This window comes from Miscanthus floridulus, chromosome 8 (assembly GCF_019320115.1).
Source record: "Miscanthus floridulus cultivar M001 chromosome 8, ASM1932011v1, whole genome shotgun sequence".
In the NCBI taxonomy this organism is placed as follows: domain Eukaryota; kingdom Viridiplantae; phylum Streptophyta; class Magnoliopsida; order Poales; family Poaceae; genus Miscanthus; species Miscanthus floridulus.
In genome coordinates, this window is record NC_089587.1 from 145469619 (window position 1) to 145487058 (window position 17440).

The 17440-nt window shown below is 46.6% G+C and overlaps 1 protein-coding gene across 1 annotated transcript; it reads right to left on the reverse strand.

Annotated features, from left to right (window-relative positions):
• Positions 1-64: 64 nt before the first annotated feature.
• On the reverse strand, positions 65-15770 carry LOC136477328 (polyadenylate-binding protein-interacting protein 4-like). The gene is given in 17 exon segments (XM_066475454.1): positions 65-433; positions 558-614; positions 1222-1311; positions 7457-7481; positions 7483-7598; positions 7869-8006; positions 8008-8141; positions 8909-8942; positions 9030-9099; positions 10860-10984; positions 11591-11785; positions 11917-12094; positions 12423-12607; positions 12809-12939; positions 13071-13223; positions 13341-13490; positions 15529-15770. Coding segments are annotated over 16 exon segments (1812 nt in total). The 5' UTR covers positions 13489-13490; positions 15529-15770; the 3' UTR covers positions 65-400.
• Positions 15771-17440: the final 1670 nt, after the last annotated feature.

Consider the following 17440-nt stretch of genomic DNA (forward strand, 5'->3'; position numbering starts at 1 on the left):
CTCTCCAGAGAATTTCATTCAAATCTTACATCAGAACAAGCGTTAAGAAAGGAACACATAAATGTTACATGGGGCACTCACACATTTATGAATGTCATTTCTGGGTCGAACAGATGACCCGCAATTTAATTTACAACATCAATAGTCTGACAAAAATAATAAGAAATTCCAGTTAACCTGCTTTGGAGGAACACTGATACAGAACAATGAAGAGCTTTTTGACCAGGCAATCCGAGCAAAACAAAGTCGGTGGGGCTTTTTGTCCAAGCAATCCGAGCAACACAAAGTCAGGGAGGTCATCACCAGTTCTTTCCATTCTAATAGCGGTTTTTGCCTGGTCATAATCCCACTTGTGGGGATTGCGGCGACTTTCATCTAGCACCAGTTCAAAATAGTATATCTAGAAGTTTCTTCCTCTGTATTGTTGCATCTCCTGCAAAACATATTTCAAACAAAGACAAGAAAGGGTATCTCACTATAGTGCTCTGATTGCTAGTCCAATGTCATGGTATGTACAAAGGCATATAAAAGTATAAAACAGTCATTTTTTAACTTACAGGAGCATAATAATAAACAGGACGAGTCTGCCCCCCCATCATCATCTGCTGCCCATACTGACATACAAAGAAGTAAACTTAGCCCAGCACTAACTTGGAGTAAATTAACAGTTCATCAGCAAGTTTCAATTTAGATTGAAGTGCTCAAATAAATTAAATATGTGAACCTGCTTGATCGCAATGCATTGTGATTTGTGAATCAAAATATTAAAGAGATGATAGAAGAAAGAACATTGCAAAGGGTAAAGTTGTATTACTCAAACAAAGAAGTTAATAACACTAAATGCTACTTCCTCCGTTCCAAATTATAAGAAGTTTTGGCTTTTCTAGATGCATTGCTCTTACTATATATCTAGACATAGTGTATACCTAAGTGCATAGCACAAGCTATGTAGGACTGCCCAGATAAATTTGATTTCAAAGATACTATCGTGAATGGCTGCGTTTTTAAGTTCTACTACATTCCAAATTGTAAGACCTTTTGGCCAGTATCATATAGATGGATAAACAGAATTAAAGGGGCCATCTGAGGGAGGGAGGGGGGGACCTCAAACAAGCATAGTAGTCCTTCAGATTAACAATTCACTAAGACATGATATCCAGGGATAAACTGAAAAGTGAAAAATGCAAAAGTTAACTTCGCTACAGGTAAAGCTTTTCTCACCTGTGGACCAGCAGGATTCATGTAACCCTGCGGTGATGCTCCAGGTTGAGTATTATACATGACAGGCTGGGCACCATATGCCGGTGGGAACTGCAATTTAATTTATGTAAATGCAGTGACTATAACGTATTGCTCATTCAGAATCAAGGTTTGACTAATGAAGTACAACCTTCTGAAAAGAATGACTCAACAGTTTACACTTCATTAATGCTCAATAAAATTAAATAGTACTCCATTACAAATTATAAGAAGTTTTGGCTCTAGATACATAGATTTTGCTATGCAGATAAATATACACTATGTTTATATACACAGTTAAAGCAATGAATCTAGAAAAGTCAAAACATCTTATAATTTGGAGTACAAACATATTATAAGAGATCCTTTCAGAAAAAAACAAGAGATGAAAGTCTACTCGTTTCTGACAACTATAAGTCTTGTCCTTATCTACTTAGGATACTTATCTAGAGTAGTTGGTGGTTGTGTCAGCCCTTATCTTTATCCCTAGCAACTACTTTAGCATCTCTAGAATATGTTGTAGCTTTCTTAAGGCTCAAGCAAGCTATTCTATATATATCCCCAACCTGCCATAGTTGTGGTATGGCTAATGAAATCTGAAATTCAGCCCCAAACCTGTGTTTTGGTTCTAACAAATGTTATCAAAGCCTAAGTTCATCTGGGTTCTACCCTTACTCCATCCCGATCCGCCGCCATGTCTCTCCACTCCTCATCCTCTTCCTCCAACCGTTCCACCACCTCCAGCAGACGTGCTGCAGCGGCTGCAGCAGCCAGGCGCGAGGAGGCGGCGGCCGAGCGTGCAGCAGCAGCGGAGCGGGCAGCTCGCATCGCCCAGGCGGAGCTTGCTGCGGCGCGTGCGGCTGAAGCCGCCCACCAGGCAGCAGCGGAGGTGCGGGGGGCTGCAGCAGCAGCGGCTGCGCTCCGTGCGGAGGCGGACACAGGCGAGTAGGAGGACTACGGCGCCCAGGCGGGTGCGTCGGATGCAGGAGCGGCGGCGGCTGCGGCTCCGCGCCGCGGAGCGGACGCTGAGCGGGCCTGGCCCGACGCAGGCGGCCTGGGCGGACGCGGTGGACGTGAGGCTGGCGACCACGATGGCTTCAACAACCGACGCGGGCTGCTTCAACGGATGACGCCGCGACTTCGACCGGGACGAGCGGGCGGCACGCGACACCAACGCCTGGCTGGAGCGGGAGGAGCGGCGCGAGGCGCGGGACCTGGGCGGACGGGACGCTGGCACGCAGAGCCCTCACGGGCAGCGCGCCTCCCCTTCCCCGGACCGGCGCCGTGGTCGCCGTGGCCGGCCCGGCTCCCCTCCCGTTGTGCAGACCGTCGTCAAGGGCGCCGGCGGCGGATGGCCCATGCTCACCAAGGCCAACTACGCTGAGTGGTCCTTGGTGATGAAGGTGAAGATGCAGGCGCGTCGCATGTGGGATGCGGTACGGTACGGCAACGCCGACTTCGACGAGGATCGGCGGGCACTGGAGGCGCTTCTTGCTGCTTTTCCGATGGAGATGCACTCCTCCCTCGCGAACAAGCGGACCGCCAAGGACGCCTGGGACGCCATCGCCGTGGCACGCATCGGCAGCGACCGCGCCCGCAGGTCCACGCTTCAGAAGCTGCGTCAGGAGTGGGAGAACCTGGCTTTCAAGCCGAGTGAGGACGTCGACGACTTGCCTCAACACCCTGATGCAGTAGTTGGCGCGGTACGACGACAGCGACATCGACGAGGAGAGAGCTGTCGAGAAGTTCCTCCGCGTCGTCCCCAAGAAGTACTCACAGGTGCCATCGCGATCGAGATGTTGCTGAACTTCTCCGAGCTGTCGATCGTGGTGATGGGTCGCCTCAAGGCCGTCGATAACAGCGAGCAACTACCTCGCTCAGAGCCGGTCACCATTGGTGGCAAGCTTCTCTTCACCGAGGAGCAGTTGCTCGCCCGCCAGCGGGAGCGGAAGAAGGGGGAGGCCTCGTGTTCTTCAGCTTCAGGTTCATTGAGTAGCCACAAGCGTCGGCCACGCAAGCGGGATAAGGCGTGTGGTGGCGTTCCTGCCGACGGCGAGCGCAAGGCTACCTGCGACGACACCTGCAACAATTGCGGGAGGACCGGCCACTAGGCCAAGGACTGCCGGCAGGCGAAGCGCGGTGGTCAGGCACATGTCGCGCAAGCGCAGGAGGGTGATGAGCCGGCTCTGTTCTTCGTACACGGGAGCATCGAGCCTCACTCCTCTCCCGCGTCGGCCGCCGCCGCGCTCCTCCACCTCGACGAGCCACGGGCTCACGTCTTCCTCGGCAATGGGTCCGGCGGCGACAAGATTGATGGGTGGTACCTCGACACCGGCGCCACCCACCACATGACCGGGCGGCGGGAGTTCTTCTCCAAGCTCGACTCCGGCGTTCGAGGCTCTATCAAGTTCGGGGACGCCTCCGCCGTGGAGATCAAGGGCGTCGGCTCCGTCATCTTCACCGCCAAGACCGGCGAGCACTGACTGCTCACTAGTGTCTACTACATCCTCGCGCTGAGGAACTGCATCATCAGCCTGGGACAACTGGATGAAAACGGCTCACGCATGGAGATCAAGCACGGGGTCTTGCATATCTGGGATCGCCATCGTCGCCTTCTCGTCAAGGTGAACAAAGGCCCCAACCGCCTTTACGTCCTCCACGTGCAGGTGGCACAACCCGTGTGTCTTGCAGCCCGTCGCGACGACAACGACTCCTGGCAGTGGCACGAGCGCTTTGGGCACCTCAACTTCGAGGCCCTGAAGCAGCTCGGCAACAAGGAGATGGTGCAGGGCATGCCGCGAGTCGAGCACGTGGAGCAGTTCTGCGACACCTGCGTCCTCACCAAGCAGTGGCGGCTCCCCTTTCCCCGCTAGGCGAGCTTCCACGCGAAGAAGCTAGAGCTTGTGCACGGTGACCCCTGCGGCCCCGTGACACCGGCCACACCTGGAGGCCGGCGCTTCTTCCTGCTCCTCGTCGACGACGTGTCTTGCTACAAGTGGGCTGTCCTGCTCGACACCAAGGCAGCGGCTACGGACACCATCAGGCTGCTGCGGAGGAGTGAGGCCGCAAGCTTCAGGTGCTACGCACCGACAACGGCGACTGAGTTCGCGGCGTACTGCTCCGACGAGGGGATCCAGCGCCACTTCTCCGCGACATACACCCCGCAGCAGAACGACGTCGTTGAGCGCCGCAACCAGATGGTGGTGGCCACCACCCGCGCCGTCAAGCAGAGAAGGATGCCGACAATCTACTGGGGGGAGGCGGTGATGACTGCCGTCCATCTCCTCAACCGCTCGCCCACCAAGGCCCTTGACGGCAAAACGCTGTACGAGGCTTGGCACGGGCATAAGCCGGTGGTGAGCCACCTCCGCGTCTTCGGCTGTCTTGCCTTCGCCAAGGAGCTCAACCACATCGGCAAGCTCGACGACCGGAGCACGCCAAGGGTCTTCATCGGCTACACGGAGGGCGTCAAGGCCTACTGCATCCTCGACCATGCAACACAGCGCGGCTGCATCTCCCGGGACGTCGTGCTCGACGAAGGGCGAGGCTGGGCCTGGGACAAGGCGGTGGACGACGGCTCGACTTCGACTCTCAGAGACTTCGTCGTCGACTCCGTCCGCTTCGAGGGAGCCAGGGGAGCTAGCAACTCATCTTCACCAAGCTCGTCTACCTCAGCACCCGGCTCGCCATCAGCTCCAGCGAGTACACCGCCTACACCACTAGCAAGTCCTCCACCACCTGTACCACCGGCTACGCCCCGCTCTCCTACACTGGCTCCCCAATATCCTGCATCGGCGCCCACACCTCCGAGATCGGCACCAGCAGCCTTGGTCCGTGACGAGCAGCGCACAGTGGAGTTCGCCACTCCGCTGTCCAACGACGAGGATCGTGTCGATGCCTACCACGACGACGAGCCTCTGCGCTACTGCACCTTGGACATCTTCGGTGATCAGCCCATTCCTGGACTGGCGGTGCACGACTTCGAGGTGGAGCTGCACCTGACGCACGAGGACGGCGAGCCCCGCTCCTTCACTGAGGCGGAGGAAGACGTGGCATGGTGCGCCGCAATGCAGCAAGAGATGGACGCGGTCGAGCAGAACCGGACGTGGGAGATGGCGGATCTTCTTGCCGGCCACCGCGCCATTACCCTTAAGTGGGTCTACAAGCTCAAGAAGGATGAGGCCGAGGCGGTGATCAAGCACAAGGCGCGTCTGGTGGCGCGCGGGTTCGTCCAGCAGGAGGTAGTCGACTTTGACAACGCCTTCGCGCCCGTTGCGTGGATGGAGTCCGTCCGTCTCCTAGCACTGGCGGCTCAGGAGGGTTGGCGTGTGCACCACATGGACGTCAAGTCCACCTTCCTCAACGGTGACTTGAAGGAGGAGGTCTACGTCCACCAGCCGCCAGGATTCGTCATCCCCAGCAAGGAGAACAAGGTTCTTCGCCTACGCAAGGCCCTCTACGGCTTGCGGCAGGTACCCCGAGCTTGGAACGCCAAGCTGGACTCCACTCCCAAGCAAATGGAGTTCCAGTAAAGTCCTCACGAGGCTGCAGTCTACCGGCGGGGCAAGGGAGGCAATGCCATGTTGGTGCGTCTACGTCGACGATTTGGTGATCACCGGCACCAAGGAGGCCGAGGTGGAGTCATTCTAGAAGGAGATGAAGATGACCTTCTAGATGAGCGACTTGGGCCTTCTCTCCTTCTACCTGGGGATCGAGGTCCACCAGGACAGCTCCGGCATCTCCCTTCGCCAGACCGTCTACGCCAAGCGCATTGTCGAGTTGGACGGGCTCACCGGCTGCAACCCAGCACACACTCCCATGGAGGGGCTGAAGCTGAGCCGCGACAGCATGGCGAAGGAGGTCGACGCCACGCAGTACCGGCGCATTGTGGGTAGCCTTCGCTACCTCGTCCACACACGGCCGGACCTGACGTTCGTCGTTGGCTATGTCAGTCGGTTCATGCAGTTACCGACGACGAAGCACAAGCAGGCCGTCAAGAGGATCCTCCGCTACGTCGCGGGCACTTCCGACTACGGCTTGCACTACCCGAGGTGTCCCGATGCGGAGCACTTCATCGGGTACAGCGACAGCGACCTCGCCGGCGACATCGACACAAGCAAGAGCACCAACGGGACGCTATTCTTCCTCGGCAAGTGTCTAATCAGCTGGCAGTCGGTCAAGCAGCAAGTGGTGGCTCTGTCTAGTTGTGAGGCGGAGTACATTGCTGCCATAACCTCTTCGACTCAAGCTCTCTGGTTGGCTCGGCTGCTAGGCGATCTCCTGGGCAGGGACGCAGAAGCAGTGGAGCTCAGGGTGAACAGCAAGTCCGCCTTGGCTTTAGCGAAGAACCCCATCTTCCATTAGTGCAGCAAGCATATCCGCATCAAGTACCACTTCATCAGGAGATGTTTGGATGAGGGGAGCATCAAGGCCGGCTACATCAACACCAAGGATCAGCTCGCCGATCTTCTCACCAAGTCCCTTGGGCGGGTCAAGTTCCAGGAGCTTTGCGCCAGGATTGGGATGGTTCAAATTCCCCAGAAGGCACCACATAAGACTTAGGAGGAGAATGACAACTATAAGTCTTGTCCTTATCTACTTCGGATACTTATCTAGAGTAGTTGGTGGCTGTGTCAATCCTTATCTTTATCCCTAGCATCTACTTTAGCATCTCTAGAATATGATGTAGCTTTCTTAAGGCTCAAGCAAGCTATCCTATATGTATCCCCAACTTGCCATAGTTGTGGTATGGCTAATGAAATCTGAAATTCAGCCCCAAACCTGTGTTTTGGTTCTAACAGTTTCAGGGAAGATATTTGTCTGCAAAATCGTGATCTTACCAATATTACTACTGGTCAGTAAACTTTCAAGTTCTACTTAATATCGTAAACAATTCAAGAAACCAGAGAGACCAGTTCAGAAATCTCATATTGGAGAGTTGATGGGGCTAAAACAATGACAATTACGTTAAGAAACAACAATAAGAATTACTATTACATAAGAAGGTGCCTGACAAGCAGGTAACTGGTTCTTAATGACAAAATTATTTTTGTTAGCAAACTAGTGCTCTCTTCAGTGATGTCTACTGAGAAAACTAACTTATTCATCTGAGACCAGTAGTTGACCATCTGCATTCAGTCTGAAATCATGTTCCACCTATTTCATATAAACTTTCAAAGAACAAACATGAAAAAGAAACAGAGATACAAAGGCTCACCCCCATGCCCACTGGCAAACCAGGTCAGTGCCGCCTGCATGTTATTAGGATAGTAATATGATGCATCAGATGATGTTGGGTGTGGTGGCCTCAGAGATGCTGACGGAGTGAAACTCTTGGCATTAGGATTTAGCTTGAATTCCTGATTGAAAAAACAACTATCATTTTTGATAAATTGCAAAAACAGCTAAATGGACAGATGTTCATAAGCATGCAATCATAAAAAGGCCAATGTACTACCTCTTATCACACATCACAGATACGAACCATTTTAGGTTCCTACCAATAAAACTTATCTAAGTTTGATATTAAATACATAAAAGTTGTGTAGATTAACTTAAGATTTGGTATTAGCAGATTCATCAGGAGAAGTGATCAAAGAAGAACATAAACAACTTTATGTCAGACAGACCTTAGCATTAGGGTTCAAAGTTGATTTTTCAGAGGTAAGGGATCCTATTGAAGAGCTTGGTGACAAGCCAGGAGCACTCGCAGCTGAGTTTGCAGCAATGCGCTCTGATGTTGACGATGTTGAACTGCCAGGTCTTTGAGAAGGAAGTCACAGGTTCCGTCGCAGAAGGATGTTTGACAGATACTTTCAAATCAGGTGTTTCTCGAGATTTGAATCCTTGACCAGAAGATGAGGGTTCATATGCATGTGAACTTGAGGGTCGCCCATCCAACCCTGCAGAAGTAGCATAGCATCACATATTATGCTATTGAACTGTTGCAATTTAGTAGAGCCAAAGAACAACAGGAAGGTCAAAGCAATTTAAGGAAGACCGAAGTTGACTTGGGTAGAGGCAATAAAAGGAGACTTGAAAAGATGGAATATACCCAAAGACTTAGCCTTAGATAGGAGTGCTTGGAAAACAGCTATTCACGTGCCTGAACCTTGATTGCTTCTGCTGGGTTTCAACTCTAGCCTACCCCAACTTGTTTGGGACTTAAAGGCTTTGTTGTTGTTGTTGTTGTTGTAATCAAGATGCAGCTATAAATAAGCTCAAAACTAAGGAAAATACACATGCCAGGCACAAAAAAAAACATTTCCTACAAATTAACATCTGGTACGTAACATAATAATAGGGAAATTGGTCGGAGCCCTAGGGGAAATGGTACCCCCATAAGATTAAATACAGTTGATCCAACATGTCGCGAAGTTAAAAAAAACAATAAAAATCATGTCATGGTGCACGTTAAAACACACACACAGCACAGGAACAGTCCATAAATGTAATGTACGTAATGGAACCATCCATTTAGAATCTTATCTTCATACAATTGATAAATAGAAAAAGGACAAAACAACAACAATGAGATCCAAGAAACAATGCTTACACACAAAGAAAAGGAGAGCTGACATACATCCAAATGATAAAGATAAATGGAAAATGAGTCACCAAGTCTACAAGTACAGGAAATTTCCAATTGATGCTTAAATTTACTACTCACCTTCAGAAATAAGAGGTCTGGCACCATCAGATAACTGTTAAATAAAAAGAAAATAAGTTCAATTCAGGTGTGAGATGAATTTTTTTTAACGATTATATTTAACAAAGTAACATAAACTTACATTATTCTCAGGTTGCAACTTTCTGTTATCCATGTTTTCATTACTCTCTCTGCTCAGCTTTCTGTCCAACCTAAGGTGCACAACAATATGTCAAATTTGCTTTGTGCATCAATTATGCTGTCATATGTTCTAACATGTTACTAGTGATCTACTTCGAAAACATGTCAAGTTCAACCAGTAAACACTGGAGTACACCAGTTCAGGAGCGATTTGATTTAGCTCATTTACAGTTAGTCTAACTGTTGGTCGAAAGTTATTAAGTTGAAATCTTCAAAACACGTGTGTATACCATCTAATTTTGAGAGTACTAGTAGAATTTTCGGTTCAGAAACCCTCGCCTACTGATATACAGGATCAAGGAGAGGAACATGTACAATCAGCATAGCAGTTTAATGCCAAACAACATTTACACTTAACAGAGAATCTGCATTATATGCTAAATACTACGCTAGCTGAGACCATGGAAGGAGTTTTCAGGGTTATCATAAATGGTTATTAAAATAACAGGTCAACTGGAGATGTTTATGCTGATAGAGTTAATTCACGTTTCGAGGAAATGATTAGAGAGGACTTTGCTTGGTTAGTCTACTTCCTGAAGCTGCAAATGTAAGTACTCTAGTGTTCTCCAGAGTTTCAAATTTTGTCTGAACTCTGAAGTCAAAGTTAGTTAGCATAGCAAGCCAAAATTCATAGATGTGCAGCAGCATGTAGGTGGTGGTGTGCATGCTAATTAGTAAGGCTAAAAATATGTTTGTTCCCCATCAATGTATGTGACTTGACATTGGTAAATGAGCCAGCATTTTCCCAGTTTTAAAAATACCCTGTTCTGTTCTATTTCCCATTTAATGTTTCTTATTACATGAGGGCTGCGTACTCCCATCTCCAACAGTGAAAACATATGTAAATCTAAGGAAATGCAGGTTTGGATACTACTTACATTACATACAAATTGCAAAACATGCTTCAACACAGTTTCATTGAAGTTCACGCTTTGCATGGGCTAAGCAGACGACACATCTGCTGTGCAGTTGTTTATCATTCAGTAAGTACAGTTTCAACTACCACAAGGGATACCAGCTACATATGGCCAGCCCAGAAGAGCGTACTTTTTAATGTTAGCATAAATCAATAAACTATCATTAGGATTGTAATGGTTAATATAAGTGATACAATAGAAAAAGCTTCAAAAGAGGCAAGCGTAATTGAAAACCATGACTCCAAAAATCAGAGTGGACATGACGAGCAACAGGCCTTGGAACAATTGGTTAGACTAATAGCATAGCAGCTATGTATTATAAAGGTGGAAACTTGTACCCAAACTGGGGTTAGTTATTAGCATACAATCGAACCATTTTTGCGGAAAGGCTAGCTTTGAAGTGTTCTAAAATATGTTATCCTTCTTCAAATCAAATGACAACTATAAACCTGGTGGTCTCCTGGAGGATTAACAATCACCAAATAATCATTGCTGATGAATTAAAGGGTTAGGGGTATGAACATGCCAAGGTCTTAAACCAGCTTGGATGCAATTGAGAGCAGAAAAACAAGAAATGAATTTTAGTCCTAAGCAAGTCAGGGTAGACTTTCATTTGAAAGCAGAGCACTAATGAAAATAGAGCTTGAGCTCAGATTAACTAAAGCTAAATCGGCATGCGGTTGGCTAGATTGAGTTTAGCTACAAGTTCAACAAGAAATAGAAACCTTATCATGGGAAGTAACATGAGATCATTGGGACCACCTTGAAATCAGCTACTATTATATACAGATCTTACATTAACTTATATGCCCATAATTGAAGACTGAACAACCCAGGTGAAGAGGACTTTGTACCTGTTTTCATCATTGGACAAGGGTCTATCTGATAGGTAATCAGATGTTGGCTGGCTAACGCTATTGGTTTGGATAGTGGCAGATGCATCGGTATCATCAAATATGTGGGATGATGATTCTTCATCCTGAACATCAAAGAAACAAACTAAGAAACAGTGCAGATGTCATGCTTCGAAATATTGCATTAGCATAGCTATTGTTATGAATATACTGCGTCAATCAGATCATAGAATAACTATTCTCTGAAAACAAAAGGCTCTTAAACAAAAATGTAATTTGACATGTAAGGTTCTCATAGAATAGATTGGAAATATTGTTGATAAAAGGCAAACACTCCCCAAGGCTTCTTCAAGATAAATGAAACATGTAAAAAGCAAGACCTTATACTCTTCCATTCCATGTTTTTGAGAATGTATGAAGTCAAACATACAGCAAAAAATAAATTAACCAGCAAAGTTGCACCGTAGAGACTGCCTAACACCTAAAAAATAGTACTTCCCCAATGTCAAAATATAGTGTACTTTGACCATCAATTATTAAAAATATATGTATGTTCTGTGCACAAAAGATGCATCAATAGATTCTTATTTCACAAATGCTGTAATAAACACTGGCTTTGTAGTAATTGATACATATTGTAAGAAGATAAGTTAATGGTCAAAGTATATCTTGGAAGACTTTATGGAGTACTTAATTAACAACATTAGTATAAAAAAGTTATACTTCTGTACCATTGTTGATGAAGATGCCAGTGAATCCTTGGGATCAATATTGACTGTCCTGTTAAACGAATCAACATGGCATGTACTGCTTGGAATTTTAGCAAATGGTGGCTTGTACTTGCTGTTATCGGTGTCTCTACGCACTGCTGAATATTTTATCTCTTCATCATGGTCCAAGTCATCACCCAGGAATAAGCCTCTCTCCTGCAGACATAATCTCAATACTTCAGATCTTTAATCTAAGAATGTGCCAGTATACTATATTTTTATGTACTTCAGTCTTCACTATACTTGCAACATTGAGACCAAAAACAGAAATGTGAGCCTAGGCTTACCTCTGCAAGATGAATATCTTTGGTATCTTCTCCCTCTATTTCTCTAGCTATTCTTGAAGCATGCTTTTCAAGCTCTCTCATATGAGGACCTCTCTCAAGCTTTGTGGTATAAATTTCTTCATTGAAAGTACTCTTTACCCCAAACAAAGCTGCATTGGTTTCAAACTGGTCCCAGCTCCTGCAAATGTATGAATTACTAATTATCATGCAGCCTTGTACAACCAAAGCAAATAATGTCAGAGATGTTCCAGCAGTATTTCCATCGATGTAAGCACTAGGATTAGGACATCACTACAACCAAAAGGTGCCTACACTGACGAAATCACATATTGCTGTTCAACATTATCATCTACATAGTCCATTTTTTGCTGTTCTGTTATATGAGAGATGATTGCTTATCTAACGACCATACATATCAATGACGAAGGTAGTAAGGTGGTTGGTTGTTGGTTGTTGCAGTTGAAGGAAGAGGGAAAAAACTTATATTGCTTCAGTACATCAAATACCTATTTCCCTTTCTGTCATACTTCTCCAGTTCGATACACTCTGAATCTCCTTCATCTGGTGCCCAGCGCTCAAGTTCCCTCTCTTCAAGATAATGAGAGCGGGAAATAGCAGAATCAATCAGCAAGTCCTTCCTTTTGTCATGGCCAGGACCTTTTGGCAGCTCATCACCGCCAAGTGCTACATCCTGACAATCCATATTGGATAGTCACTACATAATTAAATTAATGGCATAGAAAAGGGATAATAATTCACAACACCTTGTCAATTCAATCCATTAACACATCAGAAGTACCCGCACATAAATGAAACAAACTAATAACTAGGGAAGATAACAAACGAAAATTTGCGAACCATAGATAAGAAAAATAAGAATGGAGAAAGAAACCTTGGCGAAGACTTGTACAAGCTCCCTTGCTGGTATTATCATAGTCTCAGGTTTCTTTACAACATCATCAGCATATCTTTGTCCTCTGGCAGAACCATCGTTTATGACCTGAGCCATTTTTAAGACTACTCCTGTAGGAGAATCTTGAAGTTAAGTTTTGAAGGAATATGACAATATAATTCAGGAAAACTGTGCTCGAATAGAAAACTGTTAAGGATTCTTAAAAGCTATGTCAGGAACTGAGAAAAAAAGAGAGGTGTACCGAAGTCTTTGTCAGAGTTTGTTGCATGGAAAATTCCAGAGATTATAGACCCGTTTTTCACATGCACGTCCACATGATGCCCAATAAGTTGTGTTAGAACATAGATTAGCCGGTCCCTCGAATGGCTTCCATGCCCTAGTTTGATGCCATTTTCTTATCAACAGAAAACATTATCAACAATAGCTCATTTTTTAATAATAGAAAACATTATCAACAATAGGTCATAAATGTTGAAGTATTAAACCATTTAATATAAGGTGTGATGTTTACCTGAATTGGTAAAACCACCAGACGATGACCTCACCAAATTTATTTTACTTTCATGCCTTCCACTACCCTCCCTATCCAGCTTTCGATGGGGGAATCCATTCACAGAACCCCTACTAGGAGGGGCAATTTGCTGTTGATGACTCATCATTCCTGTACAGGAACCCAGAATTAATGCTGAGTCAAGTATAAGTAAGAAAGCTTTGCATTCACCAGACGAACACTGGTTACTTGTGACAAACTGTTGGAGAACAAGTACTTAAGAAGCTGACCATCATACGATGACATTAAGGTCACAATTATCTTAAACACATGGAGTCTATGTAAATGGATGTATAATATTGCAAATACATATAAAGACCTAAGTACATTGTTGGCAAATACCACAGATATAAATAAAAACCATTCAACAACAACAACAACAAAGCCTTTAAGTCCCAAACAAGTTGGGGTAGGCTAGAGTTGAAACCCAGCAGAAGCAATCAAGGTTCAGGCACGTGAATAGCTGTTTTCCAAGCACTCATATCTAAGGCTAAGTCTTTGGGTATATTCCATCCTTTCAAGTCTCCTTTTATTGCCTCTACCCAAGTCAACTTAGTCTTCCTCATGCCTCTCTTCACGTTACTATCATGGCTTAGGATTCCACTACGCACCGGTGCATCTGGAGGTCTCCGTTGGACATGTCCAAACCATCTCAACCGATGTTGAACAAGCTTTTCTTCAATTGATGCTACCCCTAATCTATCATGTATATCATCGTTCAGAACTCGAATCCCTTCTTGTATGACCGCAAATCCAACTGCAACATACGCATTTCCGCGACACTTATCTGTTGAACATGTCGTCTTTTCGTAGGCCAACATTCTGCACCATACAACATAGCAGGTCTAATCGCCGTCCTATAAAACTTACCTTTTAGCTTATGTGGTACCCTTTTGTCACATAGGATACCAGATGCTTGGCGCCACTTCATCCATCCTGCTTTGATTTTATGGCTAACATCTTCATCAATATCTCCGTCTCTTTGTAGCATTGATCCTAAATATCGAAATGTATCCTTCCTAGGCACTACTTGACCTTCCAAACTAATATCTTCCTCATCCCGAGTAGTAGTGCCGAAGTCACATCTCATATATATATAAATACCATTGATATCTATAATATTGGAGTTGCATCTAAAGATTCCCATGCACTGCATAAAATGTCTGTCGCTGAGGCATATGCCGCATGATTTGTATTATCAACCTAATAAAGTGATCAAGTAGAAAAATTGTGGCAAAAAGTGCTACTTGACAATTGTATTGCTCATAACACATTTTGTGCAGCAAAAATAGGGTGTTGCCATGACGAGCAAGCAAAGGTACAACTAGGTAGTTCAAAAATGAGAGGTATGTAAATGCCTGAGTCCCCATTATATTATGTGCATAAGCACAGAAATGAACTACAAGCAGCTTGAATTATCATTCCAGAAAAACGTCCTGTGTGAAAGAAAAACATATGACCAGACGCATTTGCAGGAGTTCCTTTCATGTACTCCAAACCATTATGGTAGTACATAAACTGATCCATTCACAGGGAGTGTAATCACAGACTGTGATTGTGTAATATGTTGAAAACTGAATCATATGAGACTACATAAGATTACATAAGACTAAGACCATACCCATCATCTTATTGGATTTGCCAGACGCAATATCATGTCAACATGTTAAACACAAGCAACTGGATACTGATAACAATAACCTGATTACTAGTATAATAAAACAGGATTAGCTAGATGCAACATCATTATATCACTTAAATTTTGGCACAGGTATGCCCACGTCATGGTAGCTGCTAGTTGGATAGCTAAACCACCCAGCCAAAACAATGGATAGAATACTATTACAATAAGAATGAGTTGCTAGTAAGCGTCTGACATATGCACAGCTATCAGAGCATGATATAAGCACATGAAATCAAGATCTCGGCAGCGGGTACAAAACAAAATCCGGACAGAGAAACGGCTCCCCCAAGCTTTTGAGGAGGCCACGGACCTCCAATCTCAGAGATCTAATCCACCGCACCTAGCTCTACGATCTCGAGCAGGCGACCGAGCGCGGATGCACGCACCGCCCGTTCCTGAATCCTGATCCAACAGGAGGAGCAGAGAAGAGGGAAGAGAGGCCCCGCACGAGGGACGGTCAGCTACCTGCTTCGTCGGAACCCTGCTTCGTCGGAACCCTAGGGTTCCGGTGCCGGCCGGATCGCCGCCGGGGACGGGCGTACGAGTCGAGGGGGCGAGGGCCTCCGGTAGCGAGCCGACGCGTAAACCGAGTGCAGGGGAAGGGCTGATGGGAGGGAGACGCGGCCGCCGGAACCCTGCTCTTGACGACGAAGGCGCGGAGGGTCGGGCTGGGGTTGGGTCGCCGCAGCAGAAGGAAGTCCGAATGAATCGGGCCAGCCCGTGCGATGCGACGGCGTGAGGCGTGAGGTGTTAGTTTTCCTTGCCGGGTTCGGGCTTCCGCGGGCGGGCCCGGTCCGCGGGTACGCCGCGTGGGCGGGCTGAGCCCGAGTCGCTCGTGCCGCCCTTCCAAGTGACCAAGTCGCGCGGCAGCCGCTGCCGGTGCCGGTAGCCGGTAGCCGGGTAGGACGTGACTTAGAGATTTTTTTATTTTTAACATTTTTTAAACTAATTTTAAATCTAACACTGTTTTATTTTTTTTTTTAAAAATAACACTTTTGTCCGCGCATATTTTCCTGGCGCGGCGAAACGTCTGTGCCGCGTCATGCATGATGGCGCGACGAGAGGGGTGACATGACGACAACCGGAGCGCTGACCGGTGACGTGGCAGGGTCTGCCGCGCCATAGCCTACGGCGCGGCAGGACCTGGATACAGACAGAAGCCAACCAACTTCAATTGCAATTGAACGGGAGCTACTACCGGTGCTGTAAACAACTACAAGTATTGTCGCGACTCATTGAAACGAATATGAGCAAATAAATAAAGTTCGTACGTAAGTTGACAAGTTGCCACATAACATTTTTATTGGTTCATGAGTCTGTAAGTTTTTTACGACAATATTCATTCGACATAAGTTCGACATAACCAACTAAGTCCCAGGAGTGTAAGGATTCCTCGGACGCCTCTGTCTCTTCGGATTTGTAGGCAACACAAATGTCAGTGTGGTCGCATTGCCGGTGGGTACGGCTCGTACCCTGCAGGTATATGATATGCACGATTACTTATAATCTTTATGATCATTAGTTTATGGAGCATACGTATTTAAAGACACTACCTTTGTTACTACCTGTGAGACTCCTTGGGTACCAAGCGGGGCACCACCTAGCTGAGACATGCCGATCTCGTTCTACTGCCAAGGGTCCCACTGGTGGTGGTGTATGCGGAAGCCCGGGAGGTCGTCGTCGTCCTCATTGTCCTCGTTTGCAGGGTCCTTCCCAGCGCTATAATATGGTGGTGTACGCACAGCGAAAGCGGGACCTGTCACCGGCTGAGAAGAGCCGTCTGGTGTCATCAAAGAGCCAGAAGACGTGGCACCTGGCTGCCTCTAATAATCGGGTTCCACCCAAGGAGTGTCTATGCAGCTCAACTTCTGAGCTAGCTTCCTGTAGATCCACTTCACCTTCTGCATGAATAGATGTTAAAGTTAGTGTATTTTCCAAACGCATATACACTAAAGAAACATTTTTGAAACAGACAAGTTTATGTTTACCTTCACAAAAGCCTCGAGAACGCCTGGCCTCTGCCCTCTAGACTCGTGAAGCTAAAACGCTACTTCATTGGACAACCTTGACAATTGTGTCATCTGGATACAGAAACGCAGTTGGACAGTTTTAGTACATATACTTAATACCAAATGGATAACAAATTGTACCATTCGAGTATCTTACCACGTATCTTTGAAGCGGGGCTCTCTGTAGTTATGTGTCATCTCTAGTGGCAACGTCGTACATATCTTCCTCGTCGTCCTCGTCAATCGCCTCCTCAGTGTATGAGAACTTGATATGTGTCATCTTAGACCTGTGAAGCCACCGCAGGTACTCGTTGAAGGTGTGCTGGTCGTGTGGGGGACCCGCATCGACCGGCTGCCGGTCCCTGGTC